Source organism: Otolemur garnettii, unplaced genomic scaffold (genome assembly GCF_000181295.1).
Source record: "Otolemur garnettii isolate 467f Iridium unplaced genomic scaffold, OtoGar3 scaffold00031, whole genome shotgun sequence".
Classification (NCBI taxonomy): Eukaryota; Metazoa; Chordata; class Mammalia; order Primates; family Galagidae; genus Otolemur; species Otolemur garnettii.
Genome location: NW_003852426.1, coordinates 15,445,056 through 15,465,419, shown reverse-complemented (window position 1 = coordinate 15,465,419; position 20,364 = coordinate 15,445,056). Strand labels below are relative to the sequence as shown.

The 20,364-nt window shown below is 34.8% G+C and overlaps 1 protein-coding gene across 1 annotated transcript in view; it reads left to right on the top strand.

The window, feature by feature from the left end:
• SUPT3H (SPT3 homolog, SAGA and STAGA complex component) overlaps positions 1-20,364 on the top strand; it is a 433,675-nt gene that overhangs the window by 332,844 nt on the left and 80,467 nt on the right. The window contains exons 7-9 of the mRNA XM_012804882.2: positions 8,268-8,343; positions 13,918-14,030; positions 15,921-16,028. Coding sequence (XP_012660336.1) covers positions 8,268-8,343; positions 13,918-14,030; positions 15,921-16,028 — 297 coding nt within the window. The remainder of the gene's footprint in view (positions 1-8,267; positions 8,344-13,917; positions 14,031-15,920; positions 16,029-20,364) is intronic.

Genomic DNA, 20,364 nt, shown 5'->3' with positions numbered 1-20,364 from the left:
GCCAAGGATAATCATATAGTAGCAACAAAGGGAGATTCCAAGAGGGCTCCTTTGTTCCGTACAAAGTTCTATATATCCATGAGGAGAATGATGAGAGCCAGGCCGGACTGACAGATTCCCTCTTTCGCAGGATTTTATATTAAAGATGCCAGACTTTCAGTCTGTATAACTCAAGCCAGGTTCCAATGAGTGTGTGTTAGAATATGATCTTGCCTAAACCAAACCATGATGGAAAGATCTATATTTCTAACTCCAGGTTAAAAGAAAGTAGGAACTAACTTTTGTGCTGTAATGGCCTTTTATACATATTTTTTCAGGTAGTGTTCTAAAGTTGTATCTGAAATGACCAAAATATTTTTGTAACCTTCTATAAAGCCATGTCAGCTCATCTGTATATTACATACACTTTTGAGAATTTTTAGGAACATTATTTAATTTCAAAGGTCTTATACATATTAACCTAGTATAATATGTTTAAATAAAACCACACCAAAAAAGGGTTTACAGCATCATCAGTCAGGAAAATAAAAAAGAGGTCAATGTTTTAATTTATAGAACTAGTTTCAGTAGACATTCACATAGCATTTTATATTATTTGCCAAGTTAGTTATTCCAGAACTTATTTACAACTTCAGGAAACCATTAGTAAAAATTAGTACTAACACTAAACATGTGGATTTACAACTTAAGATGGAATTAGGTTATATGGTACTAGGTTATTGAAAAAAAAAAAACACGTTTCTTAGAGAGCACACATTTTATCCCAGGGCAGGAAAGACTTTATTATGTATAGCGTTTTCTCACTACTAGAATTAATAAATTAATAAATTTACATTAAAATTTTTTAAACAAATATTAACCATCTTTGTATTATCTTGATTTTAAATATATTTTTCATTATATAACAAATTTATGCCCTGTGTTGATAACTTAAAATATATAGAAAAGGTAAAACTCTTACTTCACATTAATTAATCCATATATTAATATGTAGACTCATAGGGTGTAGACCAAAAAAATAAATAAATTCAATAATTTGAAACAACTCTACTGTGAACTTACATCACAAATATTCTTCTCTGTCAATCACTGACACTTTGTGCTTGCTGAAAATTACTTTCCACACAAAATTTTTTTTTAAATCTCTTGAATGTTCTGGGGTCCACATCTATGTCTTTACAAAACATCTTCATATGATTATTTTTATATATTCTTTAGTACCTTGGACACATAAAACTAGTATATTATGAAAGCCATTCTAGAAAGCTTCCTTTAAGACTGTGAAATAGAAAATATACTACTATATATTTTCATCAGTTCTATAATCCAGTGAAAATTCTGAGTCTAACTTACATTAATTTGTTTTGGTTTCAAGACTGTATCAGTTAGGATTCTGAATTGGTTCCTGAAAAAATACCGTAACTGCCATCAGAGTAGAGGAGGGACAAAATAAAAAATAATTTTTTTTTTAAATTGTAATGACATTCTTGTGTGTGTGTGTCTCTTTCTTTTTTTCCTGCAAGCATATAGTCAAGCCTCTGCTGTGTATATTGTGCTGTTTCTCTGTGATTTTCTGCCTCTTTGAGGTTAACTCGTTTGATTATTTTTGTGTGCAGACCATTAATAACTTCCTGTAAGTAAGCAAAAATAGCTCAAGAGGAAAGATTTTTAACTTTTTAATTCACTGTAAAAATTAAAACATTATGAAATGTGTAACTGAAAAATTACGTATAATCCCATCCCCAGAGATAAAATATTACCAAAAGTATAACGTATGTGCTTCCTGTGTTTGCATGTGCACATTCAAACATAAGTGGGATTAAAGTACTTACATTTTAATTTTCAACTTGATTTTCTCCATCAATAATATATTCCCACAACTTTAATCTTTGAGGAAAGACAAAAATAGCATGTTACAAATATTTTTCAGGAGGGAGGAGTCAGCGTTAAAATTGACTATAGGAAAAATTTCCTAGAGGAGGTGGTACCTATGCTAGGCCATGAAAAAAGGGAATGATTTAAACTGTAGGGATTGGGAAGGGGCAGCAGGCAGCAACACATGGCTAGTGTGATTCAGAGTGACCTAGTTAAAAACAAGAATAAGCTCAGTTTTAGGGAGAAGACTGTGTGCCTAGATATAGAACGGCCCAGATTATACATACGTTAGTGAAGGCAAGCATTTGAACTTCAGTTTGATCCAGTGATCAGCTGAAAGCCATTTGTTTAAGTTCATGAGGCAGAGGAATAAAAGTGGTGTGAGGACAGAGAAGGGCCTACTATGGTAAGGTCTTGCTATGAGCCATGGCCTTTTCTCTATGTTTTTATTTAAACTAGTTGTGCCCTGAGGATATATGCAAGAAACCAGCCGGGAACCTGTCCCACTACTCTAGTTCTAGAGCCAAAATGATGAGTTTTTCTGCAGTGGAGTGAAAATGAAGACGTCATCTGCCATGCATTTTAAGTGGAGGCTCACTTGATTTTTGGGCAACTGAGTGTACTAAATTACAAACTGAACCAGCAAGTAGGACCATTCAGTGGGCTACTGGGTTACCTCTGCAACCAGGACCCTTAAACCTTCTAGACCTCAGCTTCCTCTCTATTGTGAGTTGGAGATATACTTTTCTAAGTTTTTTCAGCACTCTTTTGGGTTTAGTGATTTGTTAGTATTCTTTTGCAGATGGACTACTTCATACATAAACAAGCATAAACATCCTGTAATTCACATGTTGTCATATTCCTAAGTGCTGTAGCCAACTACTCTTTGAAGTTGTCAGTTTCAGTGACCAATTCCTAACTCCTAACATGAGGTGGTTGGTAGATTGGCACTGACTTTTTTCCTTTTCCATGCAGAAAGGATGCTGTATTTCCATTGAAAGATTTCTAAGAATAATCAAAAATAGATTTTAAAAAAATTTTTTGAGGTAAGAGTGAGAGCAAATAAACTCATCTTGGTTTGAAACTTCCATGATTCTGTCTTGCAGAAGAAAGATAAATGTCATATGTCTTGAGAAGCTGCCAAGAGATATGCTAGCAGAGCTCTTCTGTAACCTTTAAATATGCTTTAGTAAAAGCATATGGAGAATTCAAATGGAACTGCAGGTTGCATAAGTAATCCAGCCTTATACATACATCAAAATGGTATAGGCAAGGCCAAATTGCAATCATCCTTACTGAAAGTATTTTTCAAAGACACACAACTTCATGTTAATTGAAGTCAAAACTTTCACTGGAAATTCACATTAACAAACACGTAGTGAGAGTCCGTTGTGTTCAAGATATTGAACAAACAAACAAATTATACAAGGTACTGTGTCTGAAAAGATACTTTCCTGTTTTCATTTAGGACCCAGAAAATGAGTTCATCTGGCATGGAAGTCTGGCTTCTCTACTTATTTTACAGTAACCAGAAAAAGCTGTAATTTCTTGGTAGTGAGGTGAATGACTACTAACATAACTATTCTCTTTTACCTTTTTAAAAAGCTATTCCAGTTAAATTTTAAAATGCTGCATATTTGGAAAATGTTTCCATGTTTGCTCCATATTATAATATTTTGCTATATTATAATGCTAATAAGGTTTAATTTCAGAAAATCCTCTGAGTATGTTGCAGATTTTTATGAATGTTTGAGAACACTGTTGTTGACACCTAAAGGAACCAGGGAGTGGGTGGAAAGGCCATACTATACTATATATTAATCAGAAGATGAACTGGACTTGCAGATTTAAAAATGTGACTAATCCAAAGATGACCTTATATTCATGTGGCAGTCTGAGATCAGGAGAGAATTGTGTAATTTGAGAATGTTCAGTATGAACAAAAGCTATGATAAATCAGCCCTGATTATTCTGTGACTTTCATATCAAATGTTTGTGTTTTCAATGTTCTAACTATATGATGTCTTTTTTATTTCAGTTACATGACCATATGGAATGGTCAGATGAATTTTTCAACTCCTCTTTAAGGAGCCTCTTTTAAAATTAAGTTTACCTTCTAATATTTACTTCAAAGAAGATAGAACCTAAAGGGAATCTTCACAGCAGTTAATATAATATAGATTAGAAATTCTGCATACCTTACAGTGGGTATTTAGGCCCCAAGTTTTACTTCTCAGCTGTGCCTCTTAGCTATATGTTTTTTAAGTTTTTCTTTAACTTCTTTAAATCACAGTGGCCTTGGTTGTAAATGGAGCTCTTAAAAGTGTTTCTCATAAACACTTTTGTATGCTGCTCTATGTAAAGAGTAGACATAATCATTCTGATCACGTTTTACTAGGTTGATGGGGGCTTTTTGTCTCCTTTTCATTTTTCCAGAAATTTCTTAGAGTAGCAGGGAATAGAAAAGGACTGCCCATGTATACTTTAGTATGGATTGTAATGGGCAATCTGAATACAGACGGAGGGGAAAGTGGAATTAGGATACCACAGAAAATAAGAGCCAAACTTATTTAATATGTGGCCAGCTGTCTTGATTTTTTAATGAATTTTTGGCTTAAAAACTGCCTACCTTATCCACGATTCATAAAATTTGATTACAGTTCTTACATTTTTGGTGTTAGATCAGGTAGCCAACAAGGACTAATATGCCTTTCTTTTGTCTCCATCTGTCTATCCATTTGTCCATTCATTCAACTAGTCAGCCAGTGCTTATTTGAGTCCAGGTAAATCTAAGCAAAGCATTGGCTCAACACTGAGATTTTAGAAGTGAAGCATAGTTCCTAACTTTAAAAAACACATTATCCATAAAAGTTAGATATTATTGCCTATCCATGGTATTTAAGGTGATAGTGTAAGGATAGGAGAGAATGTAATAATCAAAGATGAATGATTTGAATCATATGGCCAAATTTGTCCCTTTCCTTTGGTTTTTTGAAACAGTTCAGAGGAAGAGAGAGGAATTTAAAAAAATTAGACAATATGCATATCTGAATAATCCTTGTCATCCTCAAATTCAAGTCAATGTACATAGCTCAAAGAATCTCTGATTTCATGAGCTCCCTCCACCATGCTGTGAATAGCATTCATGTACTATGTCACACAATATTCAAAGACATTAGTATTACAAATACAAGTGCCTCCCAGCTTTTTTAATGTCATTGCACACAGAAGAAATATTTTTATGGCCTTCCAAGGTAAATAGACAAGGCAACTTATAGCCAGTTAATAGCCTGGGAGTTATGCTGCCTCAGCCTTGCCCAGCATCCAGAGAGTTGAATGGGCATCTCTACACCTGTGATGTGTTTGCACTATCCAGATACACTATAGTTTGTACACTCTGTATTAGATTATGCCCAGATTTGCCTTCTTTGCTGACCTAGGGCCTCATTATTTTTTTTTTTTTATAAATAGTTTGGGCATGTTAATTGTAGTAGCTACATGATATGGTTTAGGAAGACAACATGTGAAATTTAGAGGACCCCAAAGGAAAACAGTGGAGTAAAAAATTCCTAGAGGTTGGAGACAGCCTTTTATAATGAAAATAGTCTGGCTCAGGGACTGGGAGTCCTGGGCTTTAATTCTAATATAGTCACCCTTGGCAAATCACTTCTCTTTGAGCCTCAGTCTTCTTATCTTTAAAATGAAGGAATTTGAACAAGATTAACTTTAAGCTACTCTCTAGTTCTAATACACCATGATTTCAATTGCCTATAAATCTTTGCTATTGAGTTAACTGCTTTTCATGGAGTGTTTCCTATCTGGGAGGCATGGGTAAATGGTGCCCTAAGGCCAGCTTCCTGGGGCTCCTCAGATCAAGGGTTACTGCTTCAAGGGTGTCCAATCTTTCTTCTTTTCTGCCACAGATTGGAAAATTGTTGTTTTGGGCCATGCATTCAATACACAAATGCTAATGAAAGCCATTAAGACAAGAAGCAAAACAAAACATAGAGGTCTATGCATACTTTTCTAGATATCTGATACCACAGATAAGCAAAATAGTTCTCAAATAATCTGCATTTGACCCTGGGCTGCAGGTTGGACACCCCTGGTGCTAAAGGAATTAAAAAGAACTAAGATGCTTAGAGAATAGATAGTAGAGAGGGTATCTGAATAGCTATAATAATTTAGTCTTTCCGATCAGATGTTTATGGGTATCTTTGAAATGCTACTAAGATGATAGGCTTTGCAGTTAAGAATCTGCCAACTAGCTAAACACCTCATAATTGTAGCTGGCAACTCTGGCAGCCTTAACCTCTGAGAATAAGTTTCCTAATTCTTACTTATAGAGACACTTACTGCAGCATAAAAGTGATAGAAACACTTATCAAAGCATATATACAGAAATTAAATATTGATTGTTCAATAATCCCTTTAGGAACTTTTTGGTCTTTTTCCATAGTTACCTAAGTCCTTTCTGTCTAGCTATGTATTGGGTGGATGAAGTTGGAGAATAGCAGAGAAGATATGTAGGAATGATTATACAGTCAAACAAGCATCACATTGTATTTCTTTCCCCTTGTAGAATAAAATTGTAGCATTTGTTCATTCAACAAATGTCTATTGATTATTTACTCTGTGTCAGCTATTTTTCTAGTAGCTAGAAATTCACACCTGAGAGGTTGTTGCTATAGTCAGACACAAATAGATACATATAGAAATAGATGGGCATACATAGATACATACAGATGATACAATTTATCAGCCTGTGGGGGAGGGGTTTAATAAATATATTAGTGACTTTTTTATTTCAAATTAATATGAAAGTACAAATTTTAAGGTTACATTGTTCTCACTTCCAAGCTAAAGTTCAAGTTGTAGTAGAGCCCTTCACCTAGGGAGCGTGCTGAACACCCTCACATTGTGCACATTAGTTGAGATCTTGCCAATCACCCAACACCCTCCCATTTCTTGGCACCTTCTGTATATACACTCCTATATAAATAGTTTATCTTTCTATGTATATGTATGATTTAAATATACAAAGTATTTCTCTATGCTCAGAAAGGATACTTGAAACTAGAGGGTAGAAAAGCAAAAGAAGTCTGTTTGTATCTGCACATATGTATGTTTGTGAGTATGTAGCTATGGGGGAAATAAGGAAGGAAAGAAGAGAGAAAAGGGGATAAAGGGGGGGGCAGAAGTTAAAGGGAAAAATTAGTGGTCTTAGAAAAAAAAAAAAGCAGTTAATAATTTTTGCCTTAACTCTCATTGCCCCATCTATTTTTGTCCGTCTTGAGCTATACTAAGTATACCATTCATTCTATCAACTGACGTATCATTGGAATAAATAATTTCAGTTTTAGAAATACAGAAACATCCACAGATATTTGAAGAAGTGGTAATTATATCCAATAATTATTATAAAGATAATCTGCTGAAAATCCTTCTAAAACAGAAAAAAAATTTAAATCTCAGGGTTTTTTTTCTTTTACTGGCCAGAAATTCATTCCAGGAAGTACCAGCTTTCTCATTTCAAAATGTTTCCCTTACCAAGGAAGTGGAAGTGGTCATATTCTTTCCCACCAAACTTTCAGAATTATAATTATTCTACCTCTTGTGGGACAGGAAAGGAGCAAACATCTGCTGTACTGAATCAAAAACCCTACCACCAAAACGATACCACACTGTGAATCATACCTGGACTCAGATTAAAGGATCTATGTTGTGTTTACCTTTTTCTTTATTTTCTTTGTAATCTAAAATATGGACTTGTTAACTCTGGTCTCATAAACTGAGGGGAAAAATATGGATTTCATTTGCTGACTCCTTTAACAATGAAAAATCATAACTTTACAGAAAATGGACAATAGTTAATAACAGTTTAGTAACCGTTTTTGTTTGATTTATTATTCCAAATATTAGTTGACTAAATAATGACTTTACAGAAAATGGACAATAGTTAATAACAGTTTAGTAACCGTTTTTGTTTGTTTTATTATTCTTCACCATTTTCTTTTCCCTTAAAAAGTAAGAAAATTGGGTGCCGGCCCCATATGCCAGAGGTGGTAAGGTCAAACCCAGCCCTGGCCAAAAAAAAGAAAAGAAAAGAAAAAGTAAGAAAATTTGTAAGAGTACAATCTAAGAAGTAAGATTCTTTAGTTTTAGTTTCAATAACAAAGGAATAAAATACGTTTTCAACTTTATTTCCAGAAGAAACAAGCTTCACAAATACTGTTACTGATCATAATTTTATACATTCTGGGCTATGGTGATAGCACTAAACTGTTCTCCTAGAGTAAAGAAAGGAAAATGGTACTTCAATTCTAAGTTAAAGCTGTGAAAGCATATATCATAATCTACTTGGTTTAAATAATTTTGTCTTTATCTATTAGAGAGCTGAAAGACAGACTCGAATTATGGATTCAGCTCAGTATGCAGAATTCTGTGAAAGTCGACAATTAAGTTTCTGTAAGTAAGCATTTGTTTACTTAATATAAGAGATTGTTTATTATAGATGTACTAAACTATGACACGCTCTGTTTCTTAGCAATCAATGGATTTAATAATTTGCATAGTTATAACTCTTACCAAAAAAATGGCATTTTAAGGGGGTCTGTAAAAGATTTTACCACATTGAACTGTTTTGCATTAAATAATGTTGAGGTTTAAAAAGGTGTTATTAATATACAGAGTGTCATGTTAATTGTTCACATTACTGTTAGTCAAACAAATTCCATTTTTCTTAATAATCGAATTTCTTTCCTAGTCACATTTGCACTAGTATTTCATAACTATATTTGATTCATAATAGACTCTAGTAGTACAGACATGATATTGAAAAGCCCTCCCCAATATCAATTATAGATACCAAACTTTTCTTTTACGTATGCTTATATTACCACAAAGGAACATACCAGTTATCTCTTCCATTTTTGTCCAACCTCCTGCTGTGGCGTGCAGGCTAAGCAAATTCAGTGTTAAGCAAATTCATTAGTACAAGTTCTCATACACCAAAAACCTAGTGGTAAAATTAGTACTTTCACATCACTGCCCAATGTATGTGAAGACTCGTGATAATGAGCTGGATTGTGTAGCAGAATATCTTTTCACCAAAAGATTAGTGATGACTAAGGTTCTTGGTAGAGGTCAAAGACAAAGTGTGATGTAAAGTCCAGTTAAAAATATGACAAAGTAGCACATGACCCTGGTCTGAGGGGTTGTAGAAACAATGGTGTCTTTAAATGAAAAGCTATCATGTGGTCACAATAACAGCATATTTGATTTGGAAAAAAGAAAGTGAGAGCTTCATTCATATATTACAAAGTGCAAATAAATGACACATTTCAAGTATTGCCCCATGTAAAATGTCAGTAAAATATAGGAAACTATGTTTTGGAAGATTTTTTTTTCTAACTAAATAGAATTTCCAGTCTGACTAACAAGTTGGCATCATACATCTGTGAAGCATTAAGTAAATGGCACTTCAGATCATAGCAATTTCAGCAAATGAGAGGTTTTTCTATTGTAATTTTTAGGTTTAAAAATGGCATTCAAGTTTTTGTAAGTAGAAGTCCTTGGTTTATAAGGAATATTTAGTATAATTTGATTATTTTTTAAATCATATTTTACATTTAATTCACTTAAAACAGAAGTACTATTTTATACCTAACTAATAAGCTTAAAGTCTCATAATATGCCCTTTGTTTGATAATCTAATTTTTAGTTCATTCTTTTGTTTTACTCAATAATAAACTGTAGTAAATTAAAAATTAATATTTTTCCTTCTATATCAAGTCAGTATAATATAAGCAGTATATCATCCTTGATTTTCTTTTCTTTGGAAGGCAAGGATTTGGTCATTTAAAAAAATATTTGTTTGTATGGTGCCAAAAGGTGCTTTCTTATGGAATCTTGGTGGGAAAATCTATTTTATATGATAAAATTCTGTGGATGAAAAGTCTTTAATCCAAGTGGGTCAGCAAATTTAAAATCTATTCCTACAGTGGTCCCAGTAGGACTCTTTTTATTCTTGTTCTCCTAGTAAATTACTGGGATGTAGGAATTATGTCCATAAATGTCTGCTTAAGTATTTGATGGTAGCAGTCACAGGAATTACTGATACATTTTTAAATAATGAGGTTAAGCTGTAATATTGGCAAATATAATTTACTAACCTTTTGTTTTTATATTTATATAAATCATTTTCTTTTAATGTCTTTTAAAATCTGATACTAATATTGACTCACAGAACTTTAATTACAATTTTATAATTAAAACTTATAATTGTTATATTTGTTTCTGATCTTCTTTTTTTTTTTTTTTTGAGACAGTCTCACTTTGTCTCCTTCTATAGGGTGCCATGGCTTCACAGCTGACCACAACCTCAAACTCCTGGGCTTAAGCAATCCTGTTGCCTCAGCATCCCAAGTAGCTGGGACTACATGGGCCTGCCACAATGTCTGGCTAGCTTTTCTATTTTTAGTAGAGATGGGATCTCACTCTTGCTCAGGCTGGTCTCAAACTCCTGAGCTCAAGCAATCCACATGCCCAGAGTGCTAGGATTATAGGCATGAGCCACAATGTCCAGCCTCATCATTTACTTTCAGCTTTTTGTTTTATATTTGGTTTTTATAAACAACTAATATCTGTGTTTTCTTTTTAATTATTCACAGAGGCTCTGTGTATTTTGAGTTCTGTTTATGTGGATTTAATTACTGATACATTTGGGTTAGTATAGGCTTATTTTGTGTTTTAAATTTACTGTGCTTTTTTGTTTTTCCCCTCATTTTCTGTGTCTGATTAGATTGACTGGGTTTTCTTCATTTCATTTTTCCTCCACTAGTTTGTATATCCTATATTCTATGTGTACTATTTCAGTTTCTATCTTTAATTTTTTATTATGCATCCTTGACTTAAAGTTTTTGAAATTCGTAAGTATTTAAACTTTCCTTCTTGGCCTAATCTTATTTTTCCTGAGAATTTGTAAGTGCTTAAACCACTAATTTTTGTCTTTATTTTACCCTCATGTTTCAATGACTGTTTAGTCAGGTAGGAAATTAGGGGCTTATACTTATATAAGTTTTATACGTTATAGTTATGTTAAAACATAACTCCATTATCTTTTGGCCTCTGTTGTTGGTAGAAGTCTGCTGTCAGTCTATTTGTTGTTTTATATTTTTCCTGTGGGAGAAACTAAAAGAATGAAAGAAGATATTGCTTATAGGTCCCCACTACATTGGGAAATAGTCTTAAATAGTCTTAAATATGTGTAAATGAGAGGAAATACAGAATTCCTGCTGTGGAAGATTCCAGGGAAAACTATGCTCTCTTGAGGAAGGCTATTTTCAATTGATATAAAGGCATTGATTTTGAAGAGGTTGAAGTTGCAGAGGAATTTCTTCAGATTGGAATGAACATTTCAGAGAACCCGGAGGGAAAGATTGGGAATACAAGACTGGTGAGAAGGGATAGAGTAAAAATGAAATAGTATGTAGGAATGAGAGAATGGAATATTACAAGAAATTTAAATGCTGGTATTGATCATTGATAAGAAGTATAAAAAGTATGTAAAATTAACATCTTAAACTTCCATTTGAAGTTAGTATGTAAAGTTGTTTCAAGTCTAACACACAGAAAACCTAGGTAGTCTCAGAAAGCTGATAATTCTAGGAACTTTGACCATTGTTCAAGATTCTGTTTACATTGTTAGTAAATTTCCAGAATACTTTTTTGCTGAAACACGGGGAAGAAGCAAAGAAAAAGGAATTCATTTATTCTAAGACCCCTTGTGTCTTCATGAAAACAAACTGTCAAAACTAAGGGCAACAAAGTGAAACTCTGTCTCAAGAAAACTAGGGGTATCTGTGCCTCTTTTGATGGAAACAATAATACCATGGAACGGTCAGTCGCTTCATGAAGTAATCTTTCTCTTGGTGACAAGGAGGCAATCAGCTCATAGAATCTTCACCTGTTGGTGGAATAGCAAGAACCTAAGTTATTTATGGGACCTCTGTGCATCCTTTTTGATGCATAGGAAAGGTTGGACCCTACCTTTCTATTAAGGAAATTATCTTTTTTCTTTTATCCATTCATTCAGTCATTTCTTCTGGAAATATTTCTTTGGGGTCTGTTAATACCAGGCACTATTCTGGATGCTGAGGATAACAATAGTTGATACACAGTCCTTGTCCTTGCATTCTTAGTACTTAAAATCTAGTGATGAAGCTACTAATTCTGTTATTTATATGTATGAATTTAACTCATAGCTCAGTGAGAAGGGTGCTAGCCACATACACCAAAGGTGGCAGGTTCAAGCCCAGCCTAGGCCTGCTAAACAACAATGACAACTGCAACCAAAATATAGCCGAGCATTTTGGCGGACTCCTGTATTCTCAGCTACTTGGGAGGCAGAAGCAGGAGAATTGCTTAAGCCCAAGAGTTTGAGGTTGCTGTGAGCTGTGATGCCACGGCACTCTACCGAAGGTGACATAATGAGACTCTGTCTAAAAAAAAAGAAGTTAACTGAATACTAATAATGATCCTTCCTTCACTTTTAAAATAAATAATTTAGACCAAAGTCACAAAATATGTTTCTGTTCTAATGGTCTGTCAAGAGGAGTCATGAATAAGGTACATTTTATTGATCTTGCCAAATTAGTGCCCGTTAACTTCAGAAGTATTCCACATACATTAAACAAGTGTTTGTGAGCTATTGCAGATTACTATCGAGATGGAATGTTGCATATCATGATAGCATTTGAAAGATTAGTTACTTTGGGGAGATGCCTTTAAGGAGGATTATCATAATTCTGCCAGATTTGACAGGGTTGAATATGTGCTTCGAAAGCAGGACTTAATGTCTTCTGTGATTTATTTAAAAGAAAACTCTTATATATGTGGAATCTATGAAGATTCTATCTAGAAGGATCAAAACATCATGCTTCGAGTTACTGTTAAATGTTTTATAGACCTCTGGGACCAGATTAATCAAAAGAATAATCAGTGGATTTTTATTAAAAAAAGATAATCTTATACATTTGATAAAATCTTTGCTATCAATCTTTTCTCCTTAGGTTACTAGTTAATGTCTAATGGAGGCCCTATGTCAAGTTAGACTCTGCTTAACATGGTGGCAGTTTAAAGATATTTAACTAAAGGCTCCATGGGCTTGGTTCCATATATGCTTGTTACTATTAGGTATGCAGAGACATCAGGAGAAATTTTCAGCAGTCATGAAAGACAGATGATGTAAGAGTTCAATTAATGGTTAGAGTGGGGAAGTATACCTTTGGCCGGTAGGGTTAGGATTCATATGAATGAAGAAGAGTGACGGGAGAGAATTCCATGGAAGGAAAGGAGCAGGAGTGAACACAAGATTATATTCAAGGCTAGGTGGTGATTTAATAGAAAAGTACTATACAGACAGGCTGGAATCAGTTTGGACAGTTTGAAGAGTCAGGCTTAAGAATTTAGACATCTTCATAACCAGAAAACTTAATCACATGCTTAGATCAGGCCAGATACCAATTTTAAATTTACAACTTTGAGCCTATTTTAATACTAGACAAATTTTGGATCTAACTGCAGTTTTTGAATGTCCTTTTGTACGAATTGCTTTCTCTAAAACAGTGGTTCTCACCTTGAGGGTCGCAACCCCTTTGTAACAATGAAAATGCATCCTGCATATCAGATATTTACATTATGATTCATAACAGTAGCAAAATTACAGTTATGAAGTAGCCACAAAAATAATTTTATGGTTGAAGATTATGACAACATGAGGAACTGTATTAAAGGGTCGTGGTATTAGGAGACATTAGGAAAGTTGAGAACTACTACTCTAAAAGTAAGTTGAAGTTTGCATTAAGCAAATACATCTTCTGACTATTGTAATAAAAGCTATAACCAATGGTAACTTTGCATTTTATATAAATTAATTTTTGTATATAATTCTGAAAAGATGTTTTCCATTTTTGGATAGTAATATGCAGTATTAATACTCTTTAAAATTACATTTTCTACACTTGTTTTTTTAATGGCTAGCAAAAAAAGCTTCTAAATTTCGAGACTGGTTGGACTGCGGCAGTATGGAGATAAAACCGAATGTCGTCGCTATGGAAATTTTAGCATATTTAGCATATGAAACTGTGGCACAGGTAAGAATTCTAATCTGTCATATCAGGCCACACATGACTGATTTGTCCTTGTCATCATCCCTGATCATTTTTTCTTCCTTCTGCTCTACTAGGAATAATACCATGAGTTCTCTCCAGTGACAGTTCTGTCATTTTCTAGAATTTAGTTCATTTACATTTCTCTCTATCCTCAGCTCTGGCAGATGTAAGGGTAAAAAAGACTATATGGTGCAGCTTTATTGTAACCAAAAATGGAATCCTTGCATACTATAAAGGTCATTAAATCTGAAATGTCCAATTTTGAATAAGAAGTTTAATTTATCATATACCAAACAAGAACTGGTACAATTAACCAAAGTCTGTGCCTAAACTATTGACGCACTGTTACCATTTAAAACATAGCTTATGTATGCCAGCCATGAAGATGCCTGGAAAGCGAATGCCGATGAAATTGTGAAGGGCATTTTTCACGGCTTGTTGAGAATTGAATATTTTTCTTTGCAAAAAGTGGTCGAAAGCCTGGAAGAAGTAGTCGTCATTGTAAGGTCTGGTAAATATGGCGGATGACAGAGAGCTTCCAAGTCTAGCTTTTATAGTTTGAGCAGTGTGGTTTGTGAAACAGCGTTGTCTTGCAAGAGGATTAGCCAGTCTCTAACTCTGTTAGAGGGTAGTGAGTCCACACCCAGAATTCAGTAAGCACTCAGATCACCTCATATACCTAGAAAGGTATTTTTTAAAGTTCAAAAATAATATCTAGACAAGGAAGATGTGGACTTTGTACTCAATATAATGAAATACTAAGTTATTGACTATGAAATGTCCAATTTCCTTAAAACTAAGTTTACAGTTGATATCTCTGACATTTCACTTTGACACTTGTTTTTTTATTTTTGTTTGTTTATTGTGAGGTACATTCTCATTCTTTCAAATGCACATTTGGCTTGTGATTTTCTTTTCTTTTCTTTTCTTTTCTTTTCTTTTCTTTTCTTTTCTTTCTAGCAGTTTTTGTGAAAACACAAGTAAGTAAAAAATTTATGTTATTTTCAAACATGAGTCCCATGGTGGAACAAATGCAGGTCAGACAGCTTGAAAATATCAACAAAGTGTGGTCTTTATACTACAATCATCAGAATCTCCTTCTTTCTTGTTTAAAATGGAAATTCCGGGGGGGTAGCACCTGTGGCTCAAAAGGGTAGGGCCCCATATGCCAGAGGTGGTGGGTTCAAACCCAGCCCTGGCCAAAAATAAATAAATAAATAAATAAAATAAAATAAAATGGAAATTCCTAGGCTGCATCCTTAGAGAAGACCTACTGAATTAGAATATCTGGGCTTGGAGCCTAAAAATCTGCACTAGTTATTATGAATAAATTTTGGGAACCACTCTCCTAGAAGGTCAGAATATATTGTTTATGTTTGGATACATCCATTCACCAATCAATGAAAGTATGTACTCATGTACACAATATAGATTTTTTTTTTTTTTTTAGTTAACAGTATTCTCAATCATATTCAAAAGGCATTTCTTAAGGCTGGGATAGTGGTTTGTGCCTGTAATGCTAGCACTTTGGGAGGCCACAGCAGGAATTGCTGGAGGCCAGGAGTTTGAGACTAGCCTAAACAACAGAGCAAAACCTGGTCTCTACAAAAAGTACAAAACTTTGCCAAGCATGGTAGCACACACCAATAGTCCCAGCTACTCTGAAGGCTGAGGCAGAGAATCTACCTCAGCCCAGGTGTTTGAGGTTGTAGTGAGCTGTGATGATACCCCTGCACCCTAGCCTGGGCAATTCATATGACACTATCTTAAAACAATTTTTTTTTTAAAGTATTGCTTTGAGGTTTGCCACTTCAGTGGCATTCATGATTACTTCAAATCATGTGACTTTATTTAATTGCTCTGATCTTCTAGTTAGTGGATCTGGCTCTTCTTGTAAGGCAGGACATGGTGACCAAGGCAGGGGACCCCTTCAGCCATGCCATTTCAGCAACCTTCATTCAGTATCACAACTCCGCTGAGGTAAGTACCAAAAAAAAGTCTGTCCCTAACACATCTGTGGATTTTATCACATCTGGCATTTACATTAATAATTCATTGAAAAGAAATATACAGAAATGTATAGCCTTTAGTGAAAGAGCACTCAACATTCAAACAAATATTTATTGAGCACTTATAATGTACAAGGCCCTGAGAATACATTAATACAGTGATTTTTTTTCCCATCTTTTTCTTCTCTCACTTAGATTTTCTAGCCCTTCAATGAAAGTGGTAGTAACAGAGAACTTCTTATTTTCATAGGAGATGAACATTTAGTTTAGGTAATTGAATAATGTTGGAAAAGTTATTTATTTCAGTGTACCTCACTAGATTGAAAGGTATTGCCTATAATTCCTGGCATTTATTAATAACTTTCTATTTAAATTATTGCTTTGTCTGTAAACATCATTTAAAGAAGGTTGGTTCCATTTATCTTCAGTTTTTAGATTGGCCCTACCATACGAAAATAATCTCCTTTTCAGATCCAGCTTATGTTGCTGCAATTCCCACCTATAAGCCCTATATAGTCTTGCAATATTTAGACTTTATATAATAACTGTTCACCACTTTTAGTATACAAAATATTCTCTATACAGAGCACATGTCCAAAAACCAGACATATATTAAAATTTGTTGAATGTATTTGCCAGTATTTAACCTTTTTATTAACAAAAATAGCAATTTCATATAATTCCATAACCAAATAACCATATAATTCCAAACCTAATAACCATAGAAAAGACACAAGCAGGTTAAGTTAACATCTACATGCCTAAATTGTGAAGTAAGTTTTGGATCAAGGTAGGTGAAATATATGCCCTGAAAATAGTCAAGCCCTGTTTTATTTCGATGCCTTAATTATAGATATCTACTCCCTGTTAATATCTTACGTGAGGATCATGACTCAAATAGTCTTCAAGAAGTACTTGTAATCTTTTTTATGTCACAGACCCCTTTGAGAATCCAAAAAAATTACAAATCTTTTCTCTATAAACACATTTAATATTGCATATAATTCCTGGTTGTTCAGAGACCCTCTAAAGCCATTCTGTGGATCTAAAGGATCTGTGAATCCTATGGACCCTAGGTTTAAGTATCTCTACTCCAGAATACTTAAAAATGTATTAAGATAAATAATCTATATAGCATCTTATTACAAACAAAATGTCAATTTGACATCTTCTTATGCCCCTTGGAGAATTCAATGCACTTGGTATCTAAATAGGGATTAAAATGTTGATGCCCATCAAAAAAATCTATTTTTTCATTAAAAAGGTCATACATCATTATCAGTCAACATACTTTAAAAGTTTCCAAAGCTTACTTGATTAAATTCAATTTGTTTTCTTTATGTCACAAACCCAAATTATGATGTCAACACTCCTCAAAATTTTTTTGATGCATGTTCACTTTATGAATATTTGTATAAGTATGCTTTGCATTAACATTAGAAAAATTTGTTGTAACATTTCTAATTGGGGCAATTTATTGCAAACAAAGCAAACCTAGTTTTCTTTTAACATTCAAGTGATTGTTTGAAAGGCTAGGAAAACTCTTTATTTGCTCCTCTTACTTGGTTCTCTAGGGTGGCCAAGCCACCCTGGGTAGCTGCTCAGCAACTACAGATGCTGTTCCAAGCTACTCAACAGTGAAGAAAAATGTCCAGTGTGTGGATTTCCTGGGCTCTTAGGGAGGTGGCATCATGAGTGTTAGAGAGCATCCTGACAAAATGTATTACTGTAAGCTTGACAAAATGTGTTAGTATAAACCTTACCTTGTTCCTGGCTGGCAAATACCCCTCCTTCCCTGTAGCTGGTAGCCAAAATGAGCATTCAGAGAGACTGGAAGTCTTCCTTCCTGCCCTTTAACACCTAACAAAATCAGCAACCAACATCAAGGGCATTTATATCAAGTACTATACCAAATTGAATCCAGAAGAGGATTCCGGAGATTGCTATGATCCATATTTAGGAAGACAGAATATTTTATGAAACAGACAAGTAAATAAATGATTCAACAAATAATGGAAGAAGAAAATATTAATATTCAAATGAGTGACCCAGACAGAAAGTGTAGACATAAAACAACAACAAAAAAAAAACCAAGACCTCTTTAATTGCAGTCAAAGACTTCATAAAGTTGAGTGCCTAAGTATTAAAGTAGATAAGACTTTGAGAAGGTAGAAGAGGGGCAAATACTCTAGGACTCAGAGGCCGCGTAAGTATAATTATATAAGGGGAAAAGCCCAGCTATGTTTAAAATATTCAAGCAAAAGCCAAATTCAGGTGTAATGGTAGTAAGTTAGAAAATTAAGGCTCAGAGGAGATGGAGCAAAATGACAGACTATATCTGGCAGAAATATCTTCTTAGCAGCCACTTGCTGTGAAACAGGACAGAGAGGATTCCAGCCACAGTTGGCTGGGGTGTCCTGCCCAGCAACATTACTCCAGGGCCACAGTGAATCAGTAGGCAATGTTAGGAGGCAACAGGAAGGTCATGAGCAGTAGAACACCAGCATACAAGGCAAGTGCCTGGTTGCTGGCAGAAACCAGCTGCCCTCTGCTAGAGACAGGGAAGTCCTGTCCTGCCATTTTTTATTGGACTTGGGTGCTCACTGGAGCTGCCTTGGGAAGGCTTAAGTGAACAAGTGATCTCAAACAGCACCTGATAACCAGCTGTCATTGAATCAAGGCTGGGTAGGGCTTTCATTGATTTATCTCCTAGCAGAGTGCCGCCATTGTGGAAGGACCATCTGGGAGGAACAGCCTGCAGAGTCCTTGTGCATGGGTGGCTCTGGCACACCTGCTGAACTTGGGCAGCCACTGTTGGGGTGAGGTGGGAGCCTCCCCTCCCTCAGAAAGCCACTTTGTGGTGATGGGGCACTGTTTGAAAAGTTAAGGCCTGCCTCCTAAGAAATCTGATAAGACTTTACCTCCTTTATGTTTACATGGATGGTGCTGGAAAATGTTCTTCTTAGCAAAGTATCGCAAGAATGGAAGAAAAAGTATCCAATGTACACAGCCCTATTATGAAATTTTCATCATATGAAAGCTATAATTATAGCCTAAGAATATGGGGAGGGGAGAGTGGGAGGGCAGGAGAGGGGGGATGGATGGGTGGAGGGAGGGTGATTGGAAGGATCACCTCTATGGTTTATCTTACAAGGGTACAAGTGAATCTTTCTAAAAGCAGAGTATGAATGTCTTAACTCATAGTTAAGAAAATGACATAAAGGCTATGTTAACCAGTTTGATGAAAATATTTCAAATTGTATATGAAAACACCACACTGTACCCCATGATTACATTAATGTACACATGTATTATTTAATAATAAAAAAAAAAAAGAAAGAAAGAAATCCAACAAAAGCTTTAGGCTTCCAACCCCTCAGGGATTATGTGCTAGTGAAAGGACCACACCCTGATTGAGGGCAAATCAGGAAGATGGGGCTAGGTCTCCTTGGCAACTAGATAGTGGCTTCTGGCCACCATCCTATACAGCAGAATCAGCATGCATGTTTTGGGTCTCCTAATCCCAGAGCACTACCTGGTATCCAGGTAATATATTGCATTATATATGATTTTTCTTTTGTCTCCTATCTTCTTGAAGTACCAGTCACTGTCCAGTTGTCTAAATATATATTTTTTTTCAATTTTGTTCCTTAGTTTTGTTTTGTTTTTTCATTTTTACATTTTTACTTTCTTCAATAGCAAGTGCTCCATTTTAGCTATCATTTTTCTGCCCCTTTTATTCTTTCTATTCTATTTCTCTTCTTTTTGCACTCTTTTCATAGAGGTTTTTCTACTTTTCTCATCTTTCCCAAATAAATTTCTCAAATGCTAAGATAACCCCTTTTTTACTTCTTGCATAATTTTATTTTTAGTAGTATAATTTTTATTTTTTTTTTTTTACAGATCTGTTTTATTCTGTTTCATTCTGCATTCTATTTATGGGACAGAAATTCAGTCTGTCGCCTGGGCTAGGGTGCCACAGCATTGGCTTGGCTCAAGGAGGCCTTGACCCCCTAGTCTGAGATGTCCTTCTAGTTTGGGGCTTTGGAAGGAAGGTATAGGTAGATACCCACTGCAACATGATGCTGATATTTTTTTCTACATTTGGCAGAGGTGGAGTGTTACTTTTGCTCAGGTTGGTAAGGAGCTCCTGACCTCAAAAGATCCACCCAGGCCAACCTCCCAGAGTCAGGGAATTGTGGGTGTGGGTCAAAATCCCTGCCAAACATCACTATTATTCCTGTTTCTCTCTTTCTGCCCTTCTACTTGCCTGTTTCCAATTTTTTTTTCATTTCACCACCCCTTTT